The sequence below is a fragment of the Castor canadensis genome, chromosome 14 (genome assembly GCF_047511655.1).
Source record: "Castor canadensis chromosome 14, mCasCan1.hap1v2, whole genome shotgun sequence".
Lineage (NCBI taxonomy): Eukaryota > Metazoa > Chordata > Mammalia > Rodentia > Castoridae > Castor > Castor canadensis.
Window position 1 is genome coordinate 36,281,026 of NC_133399.1, and position 24,362 is coordinate 36,305,387.

General features: G+C 47.7%; 1 protein-coding gene across 4 annotated transcripts; it reads left to right on the forward strand.

Annotated features, from left to right (window-relative positions):
- The first annotated feature begins 905 nt into the window (after positions 1–905).
- Positions 906–22,450, forward strand: Marchf2 (membrane associated ring-CH-type finger 2). Of its 4 annotated transcripts, none has more exons than XM_074054261.1 (5): positions 908–1,275; positions 6,095–6,321; positions 11,686–11,881; positions 16,502–16,754; positions 21,868–22,450. In XM_074054261.1, the coding sequence occupies exons 2-5, from the start codon at positions 6,146–6,148 to the stop codon at positions 21,948–21,950; spliced, it is 708 nt and encodes a 235-aa protein (XP_073910362.1). In that variant the 5' UTR covers positions 908–1,275; positions 6,095–6,145; the 3' UTR covers positions 21,951–22,450. The 4 variants fall into 4 exon arrangements, with proteins under 4 accessions (XP_073910364.1, XP_073910362.1, XP_073910363.1 ...); XM_074054262.1 differs by lacking the exon at positions 21,868–22,450 and adding an exon at positions 16,893–18,130 and having other exon boundaries at positions 910–1,275; positions 16,545–16,810; XM_074054260.1 differs by having other exon boundaries at positions 915–1,275; positions 16,545–16,754.
- The last annotated feature ends 1,912 nt before the right edge of the window (positions 22,451–24,362 follow it).

Here is a 24,362-nt window from a genome sequence, read left to right on the forward strand (position 1 = left end):
TTGTGTTTGCCCTTGATCTAATGTCCACATATGGGGGAGAACATATAATTTTTGGTCTTTTGGGCCAGGCTAACCTCACTCAGAGTGATGTTCTCCAATTCCATCCATTTACCAGCGACTGATAACATTTCGTTCTTCTTCATGGCTGCATAAAATTCCATTGTGTATAGATACCACATTTTCTTGAGAAGATACGGAATTTGAGGTCAGCCTGGGTTACACAGTGAAATCCTGCCTAAAAAACAAACAAAAAATAATAAAAATGCTTACTACTCTGGGTCCCACTTCATAAATCGAGATCTACGGGGGCAGCAAAATACTTGTCTTAGTTAACACGTGTCCCCAGCCAGCACAGTGCCTGGATCGTAACAGTCTTTTCTATTGATTTTGCTCCATCTTTTGATTGGATCTATCGCATGAATGAAGATGAATAAGTAAATGATGTTGGCTTTAGGCTCCTTTACGGTCCCTAACTACGCTAGCTTCTGTTTCTCCTCTGTGAAATGTGATCTTACGGTCTCTCCTTCCCTCAGGATACATGTGAAGCTTAGAGGAGATGATGAACACTTACAAATTACTTGGCAAGCGTCAAGTTGAATTCGGTAAAGGTTTTATTTACTTCAAAGCCCTGGCGTTCTGCAGGTGGCGCAGCCGGCTTCCCTGGAGCCCCGGCTGGGGAGGGGGCGGAGTCGGGTACGAGGCGGGGCCAAAGGTTGGGCGGAGCAAGGATCGGCAGGGGCGGAGTCAGTAGCTGCGGCGCCGCGGGGCCTGTACTGCCCAGGACGTCCCCGTCGCCTCCGGCCCCGCCTGGTGGGGCGGGATGTGCACGCCGATTGGCCAGTGCGAGTGAGAGTCGGTCACCATTGGCCTACGGCGCTGTCTGCTCCGCGGGCGGTGCCCGGACGCAGGTGCCGGCCGGAGCTGAGCGAGCGGCGCTGACGGGCCGGGCCGGGCCGGGACCCGGGCCAGGGTGAACCGAGGGGCCTGCGCGGCCGCCCGGCCCGGCCGCGGATCAGGTAGGCACGGAACAGTGGGTCGGACCGGAGGACACAGGCGGGTCCTGGATCCCGGGTTCGAGGCCCGAGCTCAGTCCTCGGGCGGGACAGCCGGGCTCTGACTCTTGGCCTCAGCTCTCTCCCCGGGAAGCCGGGACCTCGAGGACGGCGAGAGGTCTCCGGGCCTCGGTACACAGTAGGCGCCTCTCTGAGCCTCGGTTTACCCATTTGTGAAACTGGGTCATCCCAGCGCCAACCCGATTCAGGAGGTGGCTGAAAGGTAAGCGTCTGGCACACAGTCAGTAAGTGGACAGTGTCCTTCTGTAACCTCCTTCAGAGGGGATCTGCCTGGAGAACAGTAAATATAAAGAGCCCGGCACTGCGTGCGAAGCTACTCAGAGTGCACTGCGCTGAAATGTGTTCAAAACAGGGTGGTCAGGATTTATAGGGTTAACTTGCTTATTTAGTCCTCTGGGACCCATACTAGGTGGGAGTACTGGAAATGGTTCCCCTCATACAGATAAGGAAGTTGGGGCTCAGAGAAGTTAAGTGCCTTGCTCAGGGTCACACAGCAAATAAGAAGCAGAGCTGGGATTAGAATCTGGCTTCTGATCCAAGGCTATGAAGTTACTAAAGGGCACACAGGAGAGTCTGTGATGAGTGAAGAGGAGAGAATTCATTTAAACAGGCTTCCTTGCTTTTTTTTTTCTTTTTCTTTTTTTTTTTTTTTTGTGGGGTGGAGGGAACTGGGGTTTGAACTCAAGACTTTGTGCTCACAAAGCAGGCACTCTAGGATTGGAGGTATGGCTCATGCAGTAGAGCACCTACACAATTACTGGCCTCTACTGTTTGAGCCACACCTCTAGTCCATTTTGCTCTGCTTATTTTGGAGGTGAGTTCTTGCCTGGGCTGGCCTCTAACTCCAATCCTCCCAATTGCTAGCATTACAGGTGTGAGCCGTTGGTGCCCAGCTTCCATGTTTCTTTTTCTTTTCTTTTCTTCTTTTTCTTTTTTTTAAAGAAATTATTAAGCATCACTTGCTTCATTCCAGGTACGTGTCTTCTCATCAAACTTTTCCTAATACCTTTGTAAGATGATGATGGTAATTAGAGCCAATATTTATTGACTTCTTAGTATTTATCAATTATGAGCTAAGTATCATTATGACCTCTATTTTATAAATGAGAAAAACAGGTTCACAGAGTGAAGCAGCTGCCTGTAGAGAGCCAGGGTGCTCTGACCCTTTTACAGCTTCCTGCAGACATAGAAAAGATTGGGGTGCCCTAGTGCCACTCCATCCAAGCCTAGCTAAGGCTGGAGGAATTAAGCCTGAAGGCTTCTTAGGAGACCCCCTCAGCAGACACAGTCCACTAGCTCCATCACCATATTTGACAAAGGAGAAAGATGAGGCCCAGAGGAGCCAAGTAACTTGATCCAGGACACACAGCAGTGGCAGAGCCAGGATTTAAAGCACCCCAGTCTCTTGAGGCCCAAACCAATTCACTGGACTGTTTAAGTTCAAATCTTGGCACTGTCCTTTCCTGACTGTGTGACCTTCTGCAAGTAGGTGCCCCTCTTTGAGCCTCAGCCTCCTCTCCCACCAACTGGGGATAATTACTGGACTTATAGTATGGTTTTATCTTTAAGACTCAATAAAATCCATCCCAGCAGTCCCAGAGCTAAGTCTGACCTGCAACCTCCCTGTCCTTGTGTCCAGTCCCAAGTTTGGCCTCTTCCTATGTGGTTTCCATGGACCTGTAGCCTCTGAACATCTCTGATTCCCACTGTGGCGGCTGGCAGGTTGAGAAGATCTGGTTCTCTCAGTCTGTTCTTACACAGAGTGAGAAAGAGGCTGAAAAATGAATACAGCTACCACGCATACAGCCAGCCTGTGCCAGACACAAGATGGTGCTGGAGACTGCAAGGGACCATGTTCAGCAACATCCCTCCTTTCCAGAGTTCACTGAAAAGTGGGAAGACAGGCATGGCTGAATAAGCCTATCACAGCTAGAGCATTTCAGAGAGGGCCTGGTGCCATGTGGGGGGAGGGGTAATGTGGACATCTGTGGTATTTTAGCCAGAGTGGTCAGGGAAGGCTTCTCCAGGGCAGTGACCTTTGAAGGGAACACTTCTGACAACTGTTTTGAGTTTAAAGAGATCATCAACATATAGGCACATTGCTTGGCACAGTACCTGGTATTTAGTAAACCCTTGCTACAGTTACTGATTTGTAGGCCTGCATTGGCAGATTTAACTTTGTTTTTTTTCCCCAAATAGTTTCTATATACATAGGAGCTGTGATCATTCTTTCTTGTTTCTGTTTGGCAGTGCTGGTGCTTGAACTCAGACTTGAGCTTGCTGGGCAGGCACTCTTTACCACTTGAGCCACACCTGCAACCCTTTTTTGCTTTAGCTATTTTTTCAGGTAGGGTCTTGTGTTTTTGCCTGGTGTGGGAGAGGCAACCTCAGTTCACAATCCTCTTATTTATTACAGGTGCATAACTGGCTTGATAAATTTTTGCCCTGGTTGGCCTTTATTTATGTGCTTATTTTCCTGATCACTGCCTCCTGAGTAGCTGGGATCATAGGCATGAACCACTACACCTGACTTGGTTTTTGTTTGTTTTTGCAGTACTGAGGTTTGAACTCAGGGCTTCCACCTTGAACCACTCCAGTAGCCCTTTTTTGTGATGGTTTTTTCAAGATAGAGTCTCTCAAACTATCTGCCTGGCTGGCTTTGAACCATGATCCTCGTGATCTCTGCCTCCTGAGTAACTAGGATTATAGGCATGAGCCACCGGCACCTGGCTTGTTTTTGTTTTTTGAGACAAGCTCTTGATCCTCTGCTTTCACTTCTTGAGTGCTGGGATTACAGGAGGGTACCACCACTACAGGCTTTGTGTCGGTAGTGCTCAATTGTTTGTAGAAATGCTGAGACCGATTCTCAAAGGGTCAGAGGAATTGGACTCCTTCTGTGTGTGTTCACTTGGAGGGCCGAGGAGCTTCCCTGCTGACCTCTGAATTGGAAGTTCTGGTTGCAAGTGCTTGGGAGGGATGGTAGCATGCACAACACTGTTGGCCTGGCCACTGCCTGGCGGATGTTATCTCAGGCATGCAGCTTCCTCCTGGGTTCCTCCTGCCTTTGGCCGATACTTGCTTATCTGGCCTCAACTGTGGAGACCAGAGGGCATGTTGAGTTTCTGACTGAGCTGTTCAGAGAGTCCTGATCTGTCAGCACACTGTCCCAGTGAAAAAAGTCAATGAATCAATAATTTACACTGTTTAGCCCTCTCTCTCTCTTTGAGTATTTGATTTTGACTAACAGGGTTGGTAAAAGCTGACTTGGGATGGGGCCCATACTTCAAGTGAGTGCCTGGTTGGCCCTGTCTGTTGGAGTTTCTGAACACTATGAGGACTGCTATGGGCTCTAGACCCCAGCTGTGGGAGACAAAGGCCCCAGGGCTTAGACAAGCAATCCTTGGCTCTGAGGCCACCTATATTGGTGTCAAGGAGACCTCTGTCCCTTTCATGAAATCCTCAGAGGGGAACACATAGGGGTCAAAAAGTCCTACCCAAGTCTCTGGGTAGAAGAGGAGGCTGCTTAAGGTTCCTCTTTTCTTTTCTTTTCTTTCTTTTCTTAACTCAGGCTTGCTAGGCAGGCTCTCTACCACTTTAGCCTCACTTCCAGACCTTTTTTCACTTTCAGTTATTTTTCACATAAGGTTCTTGTGCTATGGCCCAGGGCTGACCTGGACCTCAGTCCTCCTACCTACAGTCTCTCCTGTGTTTGTGATCATAGGCATGAACCACCATGTTTGGCTTATTAGTTGAGATGGGGTCTTGATAACTTGCTTGGGCTGGCCTCGAACCATGATCCTCCACATCTCACCTCCCAAGTACATGGAATTACAGGTGTGAGCCACTGTGCCCAGCCTCCTGCCTAAGGTTGTTTTTTCCTGATCAGACCATGGACAGAGGGCAGAATCCCACTGAAGTCACCCAGAACAGACTTCAGAATTGCTACCTAAGGCCCCAGATACCTGCCTTTCCTTGGGACTGAGGTATAGCTCAGAGCAGCTAGTCTGCCAAGGATAGAGGCTATTGATGTCGCCTCAGCCTGTGACACTTCCATGATGGCCTGAGGTCTTAAGCATAGCCTGATGAAAAGCATGCACTAGAAGGGTCAGAGTCACTTACTTTTCCGATCCTTAAGGCTAAATGTCTTGCTCTGGTTTTCTTTCTTTCTTTCTTTCGGTACTGAGATTTGAACTCAGGACCTACATCTTGAGCTACTCCACCAGCCCCACCTCCCTTTCTTTGTGATGGGTTTTTTTAAATAGGGTCTTTTAAACTATCTATCCTTGGTGGGAGGGTGGGGGGAGGCTTCGAAACTGATCTCTGCCTTCTGAGTAACTAGAATTACAGGTGTGAGCCACTGGCGCCCAGCTTCACTCTTTTGTTTTTGTTGTTGTTTGTGGTTCTGGGGTTGGAGCTCAGGGTCTCCAACCTGAGTTGAGTGGGCCAGGCAAGCGCTCTACCACAGTTCACACACCCAGCCCTCTAGCTCCTTTCTGCTTCAGCAAAGGCCTGATGGGATGCTTTGAGCCCAGCTCAGGAATATCCTTGGAAGACAAAGCCCACAATGATTGATGACAGGGTCGCTGTGGCCTCTGAAAGAGTTCAGTAACTGTCACATGCTGTTCTCTGGGGCTTAAGTGGTAGAGCACCTGCCTAGTAAGCTTGAGGCCATAAGTTCAAACCCCAGAACTACCATAAAAAAATGCTGTTCCCATGTCTAGAGTGGTGACATGGAAGGTGGCTTGTAGATTTTGAAAGCAGGGCCTTTCCTGCCTCTTCTTAGGACAATGAGAGATATTTTAACTGAGCCCCTATTGTCTGCCAGGTCTGGCTAAGTTGCATGTCTCTTCTCATAGACTCCACCCAGCCTCTGAATAAAGCCCCATTTTACAGATATGGCAAACTGAGGCTCAAAGAGGCAGTCTTTCTATGGTTCCTAGAGCCCCACAAGAGGGAACTCAAACCTTAGTCTGTTGGACTCACTAACTTTGCCATTAATCTCTCTGCTGGCCTCTCTGCAGGCTCCTGGGACCATGGGCCTTGGGCCCTGAGGAATAGGGCTCCCTGTGGCCATGACGACAGGCGACTGCTGCCACCTCCCAGGCTCCCTGTGTGACTGCTCTGGCAGTCCAGCCTTCTCCAAGGTCGTGGAGGCCACAGGCCTCGGGCCACCTCAGTATGTGGCGCAGGTGACTTCAAGGGATGGCCGGCTCCTCTCAACTGTCATCCGGGCCTTGGACACACCAAGGTGAGTGGTGACCATGCATTTGCCTGGCCTTTACCCCCTTTTCTCTCTGGGCTAAGTGATTTCCTCCCTGTCCCAAGTAAGAAGTCTAGCCATTGAGAGAGGCCAGGTAGGTGAATACACCAGAGAAAAGAGGCCATGTGGAAATGGGGACCCAGGCTAATAGGTCTGATTCCAAGAAAAGCCCAAATTCCATATGATTGTGAAAATCTGAATGTCAAATGCTGGCAGGTCACCCAGACTTTGGAGAAGCAGTATAGGGAGTGGATAGGAATCAGGCTGTGCACTTTCCGCACCTGGCTCACATCTCACCTCTTTCACACTGACCTGGCCAAGTTACTTCACCAGACTTCTGAAACAAAAACATCTTCCTGATTAGGTTGTTCTGAGAATATGATGGCTGAGGATATGATGCCATGGTCTCAGAAAGTGGGTTTGCCACCTTATAAGGACTTGATAAACATACAGATTATCCTTGGTTGATAATAAGCCCATTGTAAATTGAAAATACCATAAATTGACATCTGTCAAACAGTATAGGTTAAGCTGGGTGCTGGTGGCTCACACCTGTAATCCTAGGTACACGGGAAGCTGAGAATGATCAGGATTAAGGTTCTAGGCCAGCCCAGGCAAAAAAAGTTCATGAGACACCCCCTCCCCACCCCAGTACCCCGCAAAAAAAAAAAAAATGCTGGGCATGATAGTGTATGCTTGTAATTCCAGCAATAGTGGGAAACTTCAAATAGGAGGGTCATGGTGCAGGCAAAGAGCGAGACCCTATCTCCAAAATAAACAGAGAAAAAAGGGATGGAGGCATGACTCAAGCAGTAGAGCACCTGCCTCACAAGTGTGAAGCCCTGAGTTCAAAACCTGCCAAACAAACCAAAACAAACAAAACAAAAAAAAATACAACTAAAAAACTCAGTATAGTTTAGCAACACAATTCACTGTAGAGTCTTTGTTGTTCACTCATGATTTCGGAGTCCATTGGAAGCTACGGGTCACTGCCACTGCTCAGCATGTGAAGAGATGCCCAGGGAAAGATCAAACTTCAAAATTCCAACCAGAATTTCTACCAGAATGTGTTTTGCTTTTGTATCAAAGTCTTGAAAAATTATAAGTCAAACCTTCTTAAATTGGAGACTGTCTCTACTTAAAACTCAAAGGTGAAAGCAAGGTGTGGTGGCTCATAGCCTATAATCCTAGCTACTCAGAAGTGGAGATCAGGAGCCTCTGTTTGAGGCCAACCTGAGGTAGGAGGGTCTGCAAGACTTCATCTCGACTGATAAAAAGCTGGGCATGCTAGGTACCAGTGGCTCACTGCTGTGGTCCCAACTACCCTGGAGGCAGAGATCAGGAGGATTGAGGTTTGAAGCCAGCCTGGACAAATAGCTTGAGAGACCCTATTGAAAAAAAAAAAATCACAAAAAAAGGGCTGGTGGAGTGGCTCAAGGTGTAGCCCTGAGTTCAAACCCCAGTACCAGAAAAAAAAAAAAAAGCTGTGGTGATGTGCTCCTGTCATCCCAGTTAGGAGCAAGAAGTGTAAATAGGGAAGACTGCATTCCAGACTAGCCTAGGCATAAACTCAAGACCCTATGCCAAAAATAACTAAAGAAAAAGGGCTGGTGACATGGCTCAAATGATAGAGTGCCTGCCTGGCAAATGCAAGGCCCTGAGTTCAAACCTAGTACGGTCCCCCCACTCAAAAAAAAAAAGAATGCAAGAAACAAAAGAAAGAAAAAACAACCTCCTTTGGAAGGCAGAAAGGGGTCTGTGTTAGTAGAGCAGGCTGTGGGTGCTTTTATGATTCCACAACCATAAAAGCCCAAACCTTTTCTTGGGCTGGGGCTATAAGAGTGGCAGGGGCAGAGACTCTCAAGGAGCCATGCTTAGGGAAAGTGCTGAGCCAGGGACTTGACCTCACCTTGCCCCACTATCCATTTTCACACCTGGGGAAACCGAGACCCCAAGGGATGTAGACACTGCTAAAGTCCCTGAACAGAGCTGATGTTTGACCCCAGGCAAGCTGTAGCTTACTCTGCCACCCTCAAGACCCTGGTGAGTGGCCAGGTAGGAGCCTGGCTATTCTCTTTCCTGTCCCTGGCCAACTGATGTTGCTTCTCTGGGACTCTTCCTTGTGGCCTGCCCAATCAGAAAGTGGCTGGTGACTAGGCCAGCATGGCACCCTGAGCCCTCAGGGCCCTCCTTGATCTGCCTGCTGGCCTCTTTGCCTGTGGCACAGCTCAGAGTCTGTGTCTTCTCCTCCTCTCCTCTGTGTTTGGATGCAGCTCAACTCAAACCTCTCCAGGCCAGAGGTCTTCTCAGTTCACAACTTCACAGTCAGTGCCACTGATGTCAAAAGGGTGACCTCAAGGTCTATGAGCTTCCTTCCAGCCTCTGGACAGTCTCCCCAGGAGTAAATGGGGCTCCTTATTCATGGTGCTGAGCTTGGCAGAGGCCACACATGGCATGTCATCTTCCCTATCCCCCCACCCTCACCTCTTTGATCTGATAGCAGCAAAAACAGAACTCCAAGATGTCAAACCCAGTGTCTCGGCTGGTTCCACAGCCATAAAAGTCAAAACCTTCCATTTGCCTCTAAGGATTCTCTGATTCCTAGGGGCATATGGCAGAGATCTTGGCAGAGACTGGGCTGGACAGAGAGTTTTGGTATCAGAAACCAGCTGAGGTCAAAGAGAAAGGCCCAGGAAGCATCTCATGGTCCCAGCCAGCCCCCAAAGGCTCAGCGTCTGGGATCCCCTACCCCTCTTGACTTTCTGCCCAGTAACCTGTGAGTGAGCCAAGTCACTTTTTGACGATACTGGGGTTTGAACTCAGGGCCTCACGCTCTCTAGGCAGGTGTTCTACCTTTTGAGCTATTCTGCCAGCTCTGGTGTTTTATTATGTTGGGTATTTTTGAGATAGGGTTTCATGAACTATGTGCTCAGGCTGGCTTCGAACTGTGGTTCTCCTGATCTCTGCCTCCTGAGTAGCTAGGATTGTATTTGGCACCCACAGCCCTTCTGCCTGCCTTCTCCCTGCCACTCTCTTCCCTGGCACTTCAATTTCCTTACTTGCTCATGTGCTCTCTTCTCGCTCCTGGAGTACCAGGCTGTCAACATCTGCCTCACTACACTGTTCCTTCTCATCTATATATTTTGTGTTATTTCTCTGCCAGAATGTCATGAGAAAAGCCTATTTCTCTTGCCCATCATCTGTGGGAGGCAGTGTAGAAGCAGCTGGGGGTGATCAGGCCTGGAGTGAGACTTCTTTGGTTCCCAGCTCTGCTTTACAGACTTTTAGGTGTGTGCATTTGCACAAATGAACAAAACTCTTCCATGCCTCAATTTCAGCATCTGTAAAATGGGAGCCAAAGGCCTGGTGTGGTGGTGCATGGCTGTAATGCCAGCTACTTGGGAGACAATGGGGAGGTTAGATCTTATCTGAAAAACAGGAGGCAGATGTTATCTGAAAACTAAAGGCAAAAGGCTAGGTATGTGGCTCAAGAGGTAGTTCGCTTGCCCAGCAAGAGTTTAAACCCCACTGCCAAAAAAAAAAAAAAAAGGGGAGCCGAATGAGAACTTTCTTTACAGACTCATTGTGATAATGAGGCAAATAAATCCAGATGTTGCACTTAGAATAGTCCTGGCACATAGTGTGCAATAAATATTAAGTTTTGCCTTTTTTTTTCTGTTTCTGTGTATTTGCGCCTCCAAAGTTTTCCAGGGTTTCCCAAAACAAATTCCACACTGATGTGGCTTTTCCTGAGGGTTTCTGGTCAGTTCCATTTCCTGGAGTTGCTTTCTGGAACTGGATTCCTTTCCTGTGAACCTGTGTGTGTGTGTGTGTGTGTGTGTATGTTTGTGTGTGTGTTTGTGTGTGTGTGTGTGTGTGTGTGTGTATGTAAGGGGGATCAGGGTATGGGATTAGAAAAAGTGTCTCACGTCTCTAATCCTAACTACCTTGAAGGCTGAGTTTGAGAGAATCGAAGTTCGAGGCCAGCTCAGGCAAATAGTTCTCGAGACCCCATCTCCAAAATAACCACAGCAAAATGGTGTGGCTCAAGCCGTTGAGCGCCTTCTTGGCAAGCTTGAAGCCCTGAATTCAAACCCCAGTCCCATCAAAAAAAAATAAAAAGAGAGAGAGAGAGAGAAAAGGTCTGGGAATGCCTTTGACACTGTAGGAGGCAGTGTCTGATGGAAAGCAGATGCAAGCAGTCTTCTGGGCTCCTGGGCTGTTGGGCTTTTTAAAAAGTAGCCAGGCCCCACCCGCAGCAGGAAAGCCTGAGAAAGGGTGGAAAACAGTTTCCAGGGGAAACAGCCTTATCTGGGAAAGGCTCTCCTACTCGGCTCCTTTGTGTGTTCCCAACAACTTCTGCTTTCTGGGCAGAAATGTTTGGAAAACAATGAGTCATGTGCTGGATAGACTCTGGGCCCAGAAGGCCACACCTCCTCCCTTCTGAGTTGCCCAGGAAGGACCCAGCATCCCCAGAGACTGGGCTGTGGCTGGAGATTTTCCCAGGCAGCTGTGTGAATGGTTTTTATGTCTGTTTTCCCCTCACAGGGACAGAGGAGCAAGTGAGCAATTTTCCCTGGATGCACAGTTTTCTCAGGCAGTGTGTCCTTCAGGTGTGGCTAGATCTAGGGGTTCTGATCTTTTCTTTTGAGACAACGTCTTCCTGTGTAGTTCAGGCTGGTTTTGAACTTACGTTCCTCCTACCTCAGCCTCCTGAGTGATAAGATTACAAATGTGTGCTACCGTGTCCTGCCTCTTATATGTCCATAAGAATCTGCCTTTCCCCGCTTTCTATGACTCTTGGCTCTGCTCTCCTCTCTGTTGGCATCATTCCATAGGGACCAAGTGGCTGCCAGTGCTCCAGGCTTACGTCAGCCTTGCTGTTTTGGTGTTTGGGAGGGGCTGGATTTCCGATATTGATTCTCAGTGGCTCTGTATCATACAAGGTCTCCTCTGAGTCTGTCCCCGAGACGTGGGGCATGTGTTGTTCTGATTAGTCAGGGCTGGGGTCATCAGAGTATCCTCTGCTCTGCTGTAGTCCTTGAGGGCAGTCATGATGGTACTGCAGGAAAAGGAGAGGACATTGGGCAGGTGCTCACAAGATGACCACCCTGGGCCCAAAATGGTACCACAAGACCTTTGGGAGTGAGCACATTATCCAATCCCTGCCCCTCTCGTAGAACTCTGAGGAGGTTCCCTATAGGAGAGGAGAGGACATTTGGAGCATTAAGAGATGAGTAGGAGTTCGCAAAGGGGTAGTATGGGGAGACAGTGAACTTGTAACCTAGTGAGTAGTAAAGCAGGTGCAGGCAGGAAGCCCAATCATTGTTCATGAATCCTATCTCTATCCAGTGACTGTCCTTTCTGCCGGATCTGTCACGAGGGAGCCAATGGGGAGAGCTTGCTGTCCCCGTGTGGCTGTACCGGCACTCTGGGAGCCGTGCACAAGAGCTGCCTGGAGAAGTGGCTTTCTTCATCCAACACCAGCTACTGTGAGCTGTGCCACACGGAGTTTGCAGTGGAAAAGCGGCCCCGACCTCTCACAGAGGTACTCTTGCACACCTGATGGGTGGGAGTGGGAGGTGTGGGGGGCTGGGGAAGCAGACCTCCCTGCTACCCCCCTCCCCGTGGTAGAATCTGCTGATAAGTGTGGGAACCAGGCCTGAGCTGGGTTGCCAAACCCCGTGCCCTGCCCAGTTCAGAGTCATTGTTTCACTAGCAGCTCTTTTTTCCTTTTTCTTTCTTATTTTGTTTTGGAGACAGGGTCTCACTATGTAACCCAGGCTGGCCTTGAACTCAAGACCCTCCTGCCTCAGTCTCCTGAGTACTGACATTACAAGTGTGCAACACCACACCCAGCTGCAAGTTTGTTTGTTTGTTTGTTTGTTTGTTTTTGTATGTGTGTGTGGTGGTACTGGGGTTTGAACTCAGGGCCTTCTGCTTGCTAGGCAGGTGCTCTACCACTTGAGGCACTCCACCAACCCTGTCTTGTGTTGGTTTTTCTGAGATAGGGTCTTGCAAACTATTTGCCTGGGCTGGCTTCAAACTGCAGTCTTCCTGATCTCTGTCTCCTGAGGAGCTAGGATTACAGGGTTATGGCTGGCCCAGTGGCAAGTATTTCTTGAGCATCTCCAGCATGCTCAGGTGCTAAGGACCCAGCCACCAACAAGACACATATGGCTGGTGCTTGTGAAGATTTAAGTGTAATAAACTAACGAACTGACCCTCCAGTGCTGGGCGCAGTAGTGCTATGAGAGAACCATGTTGCGGGGGTGTGGCGTGTATGGGGCAAGAAAGGGCACGGCTGATACCTGAGGGATGAAAAGGAGCCAGCATGCAGACGGCTGGGGAAGGGCAGTCATGACAGATGCACAGCAAGTGTGAAGGCCCTGAGGCTGAGAGGAGTTTGGTGTTCTCGATGAAGCCTGAGTGGTTGAAGTGGGTAAAGTTAAAGCAGGAGGAGAGTAGCCTGAAAGGAGGAAGCATTGGCCACGGCCAGGCACTCAGACTTAAGCCTGAGTGGGATGGGTCAGGATTGTGCCAGGCATTCCTGGTCATGGTGGATGTCTCACTACTGATACTCCCTAGAGCAACTGGGTGGCCACTTGGGTGCTGCCTGCACTTGGTTCCTTTCTGCAGCACCTGAAATGGGCAGTTGAGCACTGCAAGGTGGCCATCACCGGCTGAAGTGTGAAGAGCAAAGTCCAGCCCTGAGACTGGAGAGCTTGGGAGAATGTGGGCCTTGGAAAAGCCCCTAGCCCACTTGGGAGCTGGGCTCCAGGGAGAACAGTGGGAGGGAGGTACAGTCCCCTGCCTGAACCCCCTTCTATGCCTCCTTTGATCCTCATGCCCCAGCCAAATGGGCCTCCTCCCTGTTGTACCTTCTTTAGGCTTCCCACACCTACCCCAGGGCCTTTGCATCTACTGCTACAGCCTGGAATCTTGTCTCTCCCTTTCGTCTGCTTATTCTGTTCTCAGCAAGGCCCCTTCCTGATCATCCTCCCCATTTCACCTCCTCTACTAGCAAGGGCATTCCCTGGAACTGTTGGAGTGATGCCTTTTTTTTCATCTTGCATCCATGAAAGGCAGTGTGAAATAGTGGCCAAGGCTGCTGAGGCTCCAAGCAAGATTTTCTGGGTCTTGTCCTGGCTGGCTTTGTGGACTACAGATTGAATATCCCTTATCCAAAACACTCAGGACTAGAAGTGTTTTTGGATTTTTTTTTTTTTTTTGGTGGGACTGGGGTTTGAACTAAGCTCTACTGCTTGAGCCATACCTCTAGTCCATTTTGCTCTGGTTATTTTGGAGATGGAATCTCTAGAGCTATTTTCTCATGCCATCCTCAAACCCTAATCCTCCCAATCTCAGCCTCTCAAGTAACTAGGATTACAGGTGTGAACCACTGGTGCTTCGATTGTTTTGAATTTTTGATTTGGGGAAGATTTTTTTTCCAGTTTTTATTAATTAGAATGTTAAAAGAAGAAATGAAAAAGACAGTTGAGGTGGCAGAGACAGAGAGCTCCCTGAACAAGGACAGAAGGAACAGAGTCAAATAGGGCTCAGGAAGCCAGCTGGGCAGAGGAAGATAGCACACTCTAGGAGTGGGCCTGGACCCAAAGGTGCTCCATGATCTAGGCCAGTGGCTGCTGCTCTGAAGGCTGGTACCTAAGAAGCTTAGACATCAGGTTGTGGGGCCCCACAGCATGGATGGGGCTACCTCATGTCCACTTGCAGGATGTGTTTGGAGGTCTCATTGTCAGAGATGCTCTTGAAGACTGGACTTCCTACCAGAAGCTCATAATACAGCATCCCAACTGAGACCTAGTTTTGGGGATTTTAGAATGTTTACATGGACATTATGAGGTAAGAGGTTATCTTGGGGATAGACCCAAATCTAAACACAAAGTTTGCTTATGCTTCACACACTTCATACACATATCCTGCATATCACAAAGGTAATTTTGTATAATTTGTGTGTGTGTGTGTGTGTGTGTTACTGGAATTGACCCCAGGTTCTCATCTAGGTAAGGGCTCTACTTTTTGAGCCATGCTCTAGCCTTTTTTTTTTTTATTCATATGTGCATACAATGTTTGGGTCATTTCTCCCCCCTTCCCCCACTCCATCCCTTACCTCTCCGCCCCCTCCCTCAACCCCCACCCCCTCGCTACCTGGCAGAAACTATTTTGCCCTTATCTCTAATTTTGTTGAAGAGAGAGTATAAGCAATAATAGGAAGGACCAAGGGTTTTTGCTAGTTGAGATAAGGATAGCTATACAGGGAGTTGACTCACATTGATTTCCTGTGCATGTGTGTTACCTTCTAGGTTAATTCTTCTTGAACTAACCTTTACTCTAGTTCCTGATCCCCTTCTCCTATTGGCCTCAGTTGCTTTAAAGTATCTGCTTTAGTTTCTCTGTGTTGAGGGCAACAAATGCTATCTAGTTTTTTAGGTGTCTTGCCTATCCTTATACCTCCCTGTGTGCTCTCGCTTTATCATGTGATCAAAGTCCAATTCCTTGTTGTGTTTGCCCTTGATCTAATGTCCGCATATGAGGGAGAACATACGATTTTTGGTCTTTTGGGCCAGGCTAACCTCACTCAGAATGATGTTCTCCAATTCCATCCATTTACCAGCGAATGATAACATTTCGTTCTTCTTCATGGCTGCATAAAATTCCATTGTGTATAGATACCACATTTTCTTAATCCATTCGTCAGTGGTGGGGCATCTTGGCTATTTCCATAACTTGGCTATTGTGAATAGTGCTGCATTAAACATGGGTGTGCAGGTGCCTCTGGAGAAACGTGTGTCATATTCTTTTGGGTATATCCCCAAGAGTGGTATTGCTGGATCGTATGGTAGATCAATGTTTGGCTCTTTAAGTAGCCTCCAAATTTTTTTCCAGAGTGGTTGTACTAGTTTACATTCCCACCAGCAGTGTAAGAGGGTTCCTTTTTCCCCCTCCCGAATCCTCGCCGACACCTGTTATTGGTGGTGTTGCTAATTATGGCTATTCTAACAGCCAGGGGTGAGGTGGAATCTTAGTGTGGTTTTAATTTGCATTTCCTTTATTGCTAGAGAAGGTGAGCATTTTTTCATGTGATTTTTTAGCCTTTTTTTTTTTTTAAGTTTTGTTTCATAGAGGGTCTTCCTTGTGTAGCCCAAGCTCCAGGCTGGCCTCAATTCAAGATCCTGATGCCATGCCCTCCTGAGTGCTGGGATTACAGGTGTAATCACACCTGGCTGTTACATAATATTTTAAATAATTTTGTACATGAAAAAAAGTTTTGTGGTACAGAATTTTCCACTTGTGGCATCATTGTTAGCATTTTAAAAGTTTCTAATTTTGACCAGGTGCTGGTGGCTCACACCTGTTATCCTTGCTACTTGGGATGCAGAGGATCAGGAGGATCACAGTTTGAGGCCAGCCCAGGCCAAAAAAGCAAGATCCTATTTCAAAAATACCCAATACAAAAGTGGCGGAGCCAGGTAATAGTGGCTCACGCCTCTAATCCTAGCTACTCAGGAGGCAGAGATCAGTAGGATCTTGGTTCAAAGCCAGCCCATGCAAATAGTTTGAGAGACTGTCTCTACCTCAAAAATGCCTAACACAAAACAGGGCTGGTGAAGTGGCCCGAGTAGTAGAGCTCCCACCTGCCTAGCAAGCATGAGGCCTTGAGTTCAAACCCCAGTATCACCAAGAAAAAAAAATTTTGGTTTTGATTTATAGCATTTTGGATTGTGGATTTTTTTTTTTTTTTGGTAGGTCTGGAGTTTGAACTCAGGGCTTTGTCCTTGCAAAGTAGGTGCTCTACCACTTAAACCACACTTCCAGTCCAGTCCATTTTGCTATAGTTATTTTGGAGATGGAGATGGTGTCTTTCCAACTATTTGCCCAGGCTGGCTTTGAACCATAATTACAGCTAGGATTACAGGTGTAAGCTATCTCACTCAGTGGATTATGGATTTTTGTGACTAGGAATGTTTTGTATTAGCTATGTGTTTTAGTTTACCCATCTGTAAAATGGGGGTGGGGGTGGGGAGAAGTGCCCAGCACCTAGCAGGGCCTGGCCTATTGTAGGTTGAGGAAGTGTTTGAGAGAAAGAAAGGACTGAGGAAGGTCCAGGCCTGCAGAGTCCCTTCCCTCCCCTCTCCCCTCTAAGCAGCTCCTTTCCACATCCCACTGCTGCCCCATCTGCTCCCTTGCAGTGGCTGAAGGACCCAGGGCCTCGGACAGAGAAGCGTACACTGTGCTGCGACATGGTGTGCTTCTTGTTCATCACACCACTGGCTGCGATCTCGGGCTGGCTGTGCCTACGAGGAGCCCAGGACCACCTTCGCCTCCACAGCCGGCTGGAGGCCGTGGGGCTCATCGCCCTTACCATTGCCCTGTTCACCATCTATGTTCTCTGGACGCTGGTGAGTGGCTGCAGTGGACAGTAGACAGTTGGAAGGGCTCCGCTGGGAGCAGCCAGGTAAAGGGTTTGAAGAGGAGGGGCTCTCTGGTTGCCTAAGCATGTGACCCAAGGTGGAAGTGATCTCCTATGCCTTTTGTAGAGCCCCAGATTCTGAGCATGCAAAGGTCCAGGGAGGCCCTGAGGCAGGTGTGAGCCTTCTGCTCCAAAGGTGAGTGGTCACCAGTCCTGAGCCCCTAAGATGGGAGTGGGGAGGAAAAAGAGGGAGAGAGAGAGACAGCAGCAAAAGACTGAAAAAGAAAAAGGCAGAGAGAGGGAAATGGGGGAGATAGATATTAACAAATTGGGGGAAAGTTGGGTATGGTGGTGGGCGCCTGTAAGCTCAGCACTTGGAAGATTGAGACAAGAGGATCATGAGTTCAAGGCTGGCCTGGGTGACATAGTGATATCCTATCTCAAAAAAGAAAAGAAGGAAAGAAAGAAAGACATTGGGGGAGAAATGTTAAGAGACTGATTGGGAGCCTGGTGCAGTAGTGCAAATCTGTCGTCCCAGTTAGTCAGGAGGCTAAGGTAGGAGGATCACCTCTTAGGAGGTTGAGACCAGCTTGGGTCACACAGCTAGTGACTGTCAAAAGAAACTGAGTAGACATGGAGGGACTTAAGCCAAAAGACAGGAAGAAAGAAGCTGGGCTAGAGCAGCTCCTGTAAGCCTAGCTACTTGGGAGGCTGAGATTGAGAGGATCAGGTTCAAATAGTCCCAGCCCAAGAAAATAGTTTGTTAGACCTCATGTCCAAAATAACCAGAGTAGAATGGACTACAGATATGGCTCAAGCAGTAGAGCACCCACTTTGCAAATGTGAACCCTTGAGTTCAAACTCTAGTTCCACCAAAAAAAAAAAAAAAAAAAAAAAAGAAAGAGCATGTGACCGAGTATGTGAGAGAAAGGAATAGAAAGGCTAGGGGAGCAGCTCAGTGGTGGAGCATGTGGATGGCACATGTGAAGCCCTGAGTTCTATACCCAGCGTTGCTAACAAACAGAAAAAGAAATTAGAAGGGACACTCATAGATATGTATAACGTCTATGTTTTTATGTATCAGTGAAAAAAATTAAATTAAAAAAAAAAGCCAGGTGCTGGTGGCTCACGCCTGTAATCCTGGGTACTCAGAAGGCAGAGATCAGAAAGACTATGATGCAAAGCCAGCCCAGGCAAATAGTTTTTGAGACCCTATCTTGAAAAAAACCAACACAAAACAGGACTGGTGGAGTGCCTCAAGTGGTAGAGCACCTGCCTAGCAAACTTGAACAGTTCAAACCCAGTACTGCCAAAAAAAAAAAAAAGAAAAGAAAAAATGAATTGAGACCAAGACCAGAAGTAAGAGTGACAGAGGCAGAGACAGAATGATTAAGGTGGGGGTACTGTTTCAGCATGCACTAGAGAAAGTCCCCCACATTCTCACCCCTCAAACAAACACTGTTGTCTAACTACAGGGGATTCCCCTCATCAAGAAGTGGTCTCCAGTACTTGAAGTGTAACTCAGTGGTAGAGCATGTGCTTAGCATGCAAAAAGCCCTAGGTGCCATCCCCTGCAAAAAAACCCAAAACAAACAAACAACAACAACAAAACACTTTTTCTTTAAGATGTGGTCTCATTGTGTTACTCAGGCTGCCCTTGAACTCTTGGGTTCAATGCCTTAGTGTTTCTTATATCTTGGACTATAGGCCTGTACTACTGTGCTGGACTCTGAAAACTTACTTTTTTTTTTTTTCCTGGTGAGACTGAGATTTGAACTCAGGGCTTTGCACTTGCAAAGCAGGTACTGTACCACTTGAGCCACACCTCCTAAAATCTGCTTCTTGAAATAAGTCCTGTATAATGGCTCAAGTCTATAGTCCCAGCTACTTGGGAGGCTGAGGCATAAGGCTACTTGAGCTCAGGAGTTTGAGAACAGCCTGGGAAACATAGTGAGACACCCAACTATAAGTAACTGGTGAACGCGTGCGCGACTGAATGGAAGTTGTTTTCAGTGCATCTGCCAGCACACAGAATTCACGTACCTATAGGGCGACATTTCCTACAACAAACCGTAAATGGTCCCATAGCTTATATTGCCTTACGATGTCAGATTGTGTAAGGATTGTTGATATTTACACAGTGATGAACTGTCTAATGTTGTATTTCTAAGGATAGAGCTCTGTCATTAATTGACCCATGATTGTATTTTTAAAATTGAAACAGCATAAAACCTTAAGTGCTGTTTTCTTTCTTTCTTTTATTTATTTATTTTTTTTGTGGGACTGGGATTTGAAGTCAGGGATTACATGCTTGCAAAGCAGTGCTCTGCCACTTGAGCCACACTTTCAATTGTTCTGGTTATTTTGGAGATAAGGTCTCTTCTCCAACTATTTTCCTGGGCTGGCCTTGAACCGAGATCTTCCTGATCTTAGCCTCCCAAATAGCTAGGATTACATGTGTGAGCTGCTGGCACTGGCTTTTGGTACTGTTTTACAGTCAGCTTGTTTTCACTTTGCTAGTGTCCTTAAAAAAAAAAAAAAAAAAAAAAGGAACCACTCAGCAATCACTCATGTGGGTGTACCATATTTATTTAATCAAATTCTTTTTGAGAGACACTGGGATTTTTTCCAGTGTGTTTTCTTTTTTCTTTTGGACAGCACTGGAGTTTGAACTCAGGGATTTGCTTGCACTTGCTAGGCAGGTGCTTTTCCACTTGGGCCACACTGCCAGCCCCTTTTGTTCTGGTTATGAGATAGGATCTTATACTTTGTGCCTTTTTTTTTTTTTTTTTTTTTTGTGGTACTGGGGTTTGAACTCCAGGCCTTCACCTTGAGCCATTCCACCAGCCTTTTCTTGTGATGGGTTTTTTCGAGATAGAGTCTCTCAGAACTATTTGCCTGGGCTGGCTTCGAACCTTGATCCTCCTGCTCTCTGCCTCCTGAGTAGATACGACTACAGGTGTGAGCCACCTGTGCCTGGCTTCCCTGGGGTTTTGGTCCTCCTACTTCTGCCTAGTTTAACAGGCGTGTACCACCATGTTCATTCCCCTCCTCTCTCTCTCTCTCTCTCTCTCTCTCTCTCTCTCTCTCTCTCTCTGTCTCTTTCTCTCTCTTTCTCCCCTTCCCTCCCTCTCTCTCTTTTTTTGTGATGCTGAGCATGGAACCTAGGGTCTTCAGAATGCTGGGCAAGTTATACTCCCCACCCCAGACCTGCAATTATTTCTTGAAAACTTGCTTGGTAAAGGGGTATGAACCATTGACCTTTATTTCTAAGTTTTTAAAAGACTTTATTTTTTAGAGTACTTTTTAGCTTTACAGCAAAAGTTAGCAGAAAGCACTGAGAATTCTCATATATCAACCCTCTTCCTACAACGCACACACAGCCTTTCCCACTATTCACCTCTTCCCCCAGAGTGGCACATTCCTTACAACTGATGAGCTCCCATGGACACACTGTTACTAGCCAGAGTCCATTGCCCACATTAGGCTTTGCTCTTGTATTTGTACATTCTGTGGCTTTGACAAATGTATACTGACATGCATCCATCTATCATAGAGCATATTTTTATCACCCTAAAACTCCTCTGTGCTCCACCTTCATTCCTCCCTCCTCTTCTCTCAACCTTGGCAAACACTGATCTTTTAACTTTCACCATAGTTTTGCCTTTTCCAAGATGTGTTGTTGAAGTCATACGGCACGCTGCCTTTTCCAGATTGGCCTTTGATTTAGTCATATGCATTAAAGGTTTCTCCATGTCTCCTTATGGCTTGATAACTTTCTCTTTCTCTCTCTCTTCCCCTTTGCTCTCTTTCCCTCCCCCTCTCCCCCCTCCCTTTCTTTTTGGCCAGTGCTGAGGATGGAAGCCAGAACCTGGCACATGTTAGGCAAGCATTCTACCACTGAGCCACAACCCCAGCTCTCACTTCTGTTTGTGTTATTCTTGACAGTACTGAAATTTGAACTCAGGGCCTCGAGCTTGCTAGGCAGGTGCTCTACCCCTTGGGCCACACCCAGGTCCTTTTTTTCTTTTAGTTATTTTTCAGGTAGGGTTTTGCGTTTTTCCTTGGGGGCCAGCCTCAGACCAAGATCATCCATCTACACCGCCCCAATGCACTGGGATTACAGTACACACTACCATACCTGGTTTATTTGTCTAGCTAACTTTTTACCCCGGCTAGTCTCAAACCACAATCATCCCTGTCTCCTCCTACGCCTGGAGAGTAGCTGGAATATATGGGTTTCAGCTATCATGTCCTGTCTTACAACCATGCACCAGCCCTTTTTGCTTTAGTTATTTTTGGGCTAGGATCCTGCTTTTATGCTTTCAATCCAGCCTGGACCAAGACACTCCTATTTAAGATCTTTTTTTCTTTCTTTTTTTTTTTTTTTTGTGGTACCGGGTTTTGAACTCAGGGCCCACACCTTAAGCCACTCCACCAACCCCTTTTTTTTTTTTTTGTGATGGATTCTTTTTCAAGATAGGGTTTCGGAAACTATTTGCCCAGGTTGGCTTTGAACTGCAATCCTCCTGATTTCTACTTTATGAGTAGCTAGGATTACAGGCGTGAGCCACCAGCTCCCTGCCATCTTTTTATTGATTGAGATAAGGTTTTGCTGTTTGCTGGGGCTAGCCTTGAAGGAAAACCCTCCCCATCTCCATCTCCAGCTCAGCTTCCTGAGTAGCAGGGACTACAGACTGGAGCCACTGGCGCCCAGTTGCCTCACTTCTTTTTTAGCAGTGTGTAATAATTGTCTGATACACTTATTCAACCATTCACCTATTGAGGTGTATCTTGGTTGCTTCCAACTTGGGGCAATTGTGTGGCTTTCAAGAGGCTGTATGAGTCCATCTCAATTGAAAGCAAAAGGGGAGCTCCTTGCACCCTGCTAGGGTGGGGGGGAGGGATCCTTCAGTTTTACAAGACTCAAAGCTGCGGCTGCGGAGTATCCCCAGTGGACAGAATGGGGGAGTTTGTGCCCGGATGTGGCTCTGACGGTAGCTGGCCGCTGGTTGGGCTACTGCAGGTGCCATAGGCCCCTTTCCTCCCTTGGTGGTGGAGGCCCTCTCGACTTTTCCACTCACTGTGGATCTGCCCCGCAGGTCTCTTTTCGATACCATTGCCAGTTGTATTCCGAGTGGAGAAGGACCAACCAGAAAGTACGGCTGAAGATCCGGGACGCTGATGGCTCTGAGGATCCGCACCACTCCCCCCTGGCAGCTGGACTCCTCAAAAAGGTGGCAGAGGAGACGCCTGTATGAAGGCAGGCTATAGCCAGAGTCAGCTGGCGATGCCTTGGAGTTTGGAAGGACGGAGACTGCCCGACCCTTCTTGCACGGCCAGAATGCTTCTCAGGCCAAGAGCCGGGCCAAGTAGAGCCAATCTGTGATCCTTTCAGGTTTTTTTGCACACTAGTACATGAGAAGGACAGACGGACGTGGTCCTGAGCTTCGTATGGGACAGGCAGGCACCCCGATCTCATTCTGAGGTCCGTTTGATGCGTCCTGGGCCAGCAGCTGTGGCCGGTGCGTCAAGGGTGCCCATTGGGATGGAAGGTTCCAGCAAGCTTCTTGCGCTTCTCTGCACCTGGCAGGCTTGCTTTCCTGGCACTCTTGACTTATAAAGTTGCACTGCGTTTCAAAAACCCACCCCTGAATGAATAAAAGGAGCCCTTGCTGGACAAAATGAACTTGTCAGGTTACATTTCTAAACCATTCAAAGTGAAGGACGATATGGGAATAAAAAAATAATGCTTGGCTTGTTTTGAAGGGTCTCTTATGGAGGCCACAGGAAGAAGCAAAGACTGAGTTTTCAAGTGAAAAGCAGGTAGCAGGGTTATATAATAAATGGTTAGTTGGGTGTGGTGGCAAATGTCTGAAAACCAAGACCTGGGGGCTGAAGCAGGAAGATTATGAGTTCCAGGCCAGCCTGGGCTACATAACCAGATACTGACTCAAATAAATGAATAAATAAGCTGGGCACTAGTGGCTCATGCCTGTCGTCTTAGCTACTTCAGAGACTGAGATCAGGTGGATCACAGTTCTTGGTCAGCCTGGGCAAATAATTGGTGAGACCTCATCTCCAAAGTAATCACAGCAAAACAGACTGGAGGTGTGGCTCAAGTGGTAGTGTGCTGCTTCCCTGAATTCAAGCCCCAAGTCCCACAAAAAAAAAAAAAAATTAAGAACATACAAGGGCTAGAAGTGTAGCTCAGTGGTTAAACTTGTGCTAGCCTGCATGAGGCCCTAGATTCCATCCCCAGTACCTACTAAAAAGAAAGATACGTAAGAATGATTTCCATTTAGCTTGTACCTCCCTCGGGCCAGATACCATGTTGATCCCTTAATTCTCACTAATGACTAATGTTGATACTACCACACTTTCCTGAGATCGCCATGGATGAGGCCCAGTTCTGAGCCTTCTCAGATTTTCCCCTCTGATTCTTGCTACCATTCTTGGGGGAATGAACAGTTATCACTACATTTTATAGATGAGAAGTCTAAGGCAAAGTGCAGGAAAGTCTTAGGAAGTGGGGATCCCAAGATCTGCACTGCCCCAGTGCTAAGCTTTAGTGTCCTGCTTCCCAGGATACTTAGAAAAGAAGCAGAATGTTGTCTTGCTAATAATAACACTCACTGCTTTTTTTATTTTTTGGTGGTACTGGGGTTTGAACCAGGGCCTTACACTTGGTAGGCAGGCACTCTACCACTTGAGCTACTCCATCAGTCCTTTTTTGTTTTGGGTATTTTTGATGTAGGGTCTCTCGAGCTAGTTGTCGGGGCTGGCTTTGAGCTGAAGTCCTCTTGATCTATGCCACCTGAGTAGCTAGGATTACAGCCATTAGTCACTGGTGCCTGGCCAGCACCTACTTCTTGAGCACTTTTTGCATGTGGAGTTGTTTACATTCCAGGGTTCTTGACATCTGCCTGAATTTGATGCCCAGAGCAGCCCTGTGGATTCTGGGCGAGTTCTCGTATTAACTCTATTTGCAGATGAGCACACAACCTCAGAGCAGTGAGGTCACTTGCTCAAGGTTACACATCCCTGATGGGTTTAGCACAATATCTAGCACTTCCTGTTTTCTACACAAATCCTGTCTGACACATAGCTCACCCACAGAGGAAGAAAAACTGTTTTTGCCCTGCCTGGAAGGGTAAGAAGTCAGTTTTGCAAAGGGCAAAGTCTCAGAGGCTGGAAACTGCTTGTCCTGTAGGAAAGCAGTGAGGAAGACCTCCATGGCTGGAGCAGTGTGACTGAGGCCTGAGGGGCAGGGCTCAGAGAGATGGGCAGGACCTCCCTAAACACCTAGGCATCTGGTGACTGGTGAGCTGGTTATCTGCAGAAACACAGGATCACACCCACGCACATTAGCCATGCTGGCCCTTGGGGGCCCTCCTGGCATCAGCAGCTTGACTCCCTACACAGCCTGGAATCCACTTCCCCACATGCCAACTTTGAGTATGGCACCCCTTGGAGATGATACAAAAGGATGCCCTAGGAGATGCCATCAGGAAGACAGTCGTTTCCTTTGCAAATCTCTTTTAATATTTTCAATTACATTGAGGACAAAATTTTAGTTTGATGTTAGCCTGTCTGT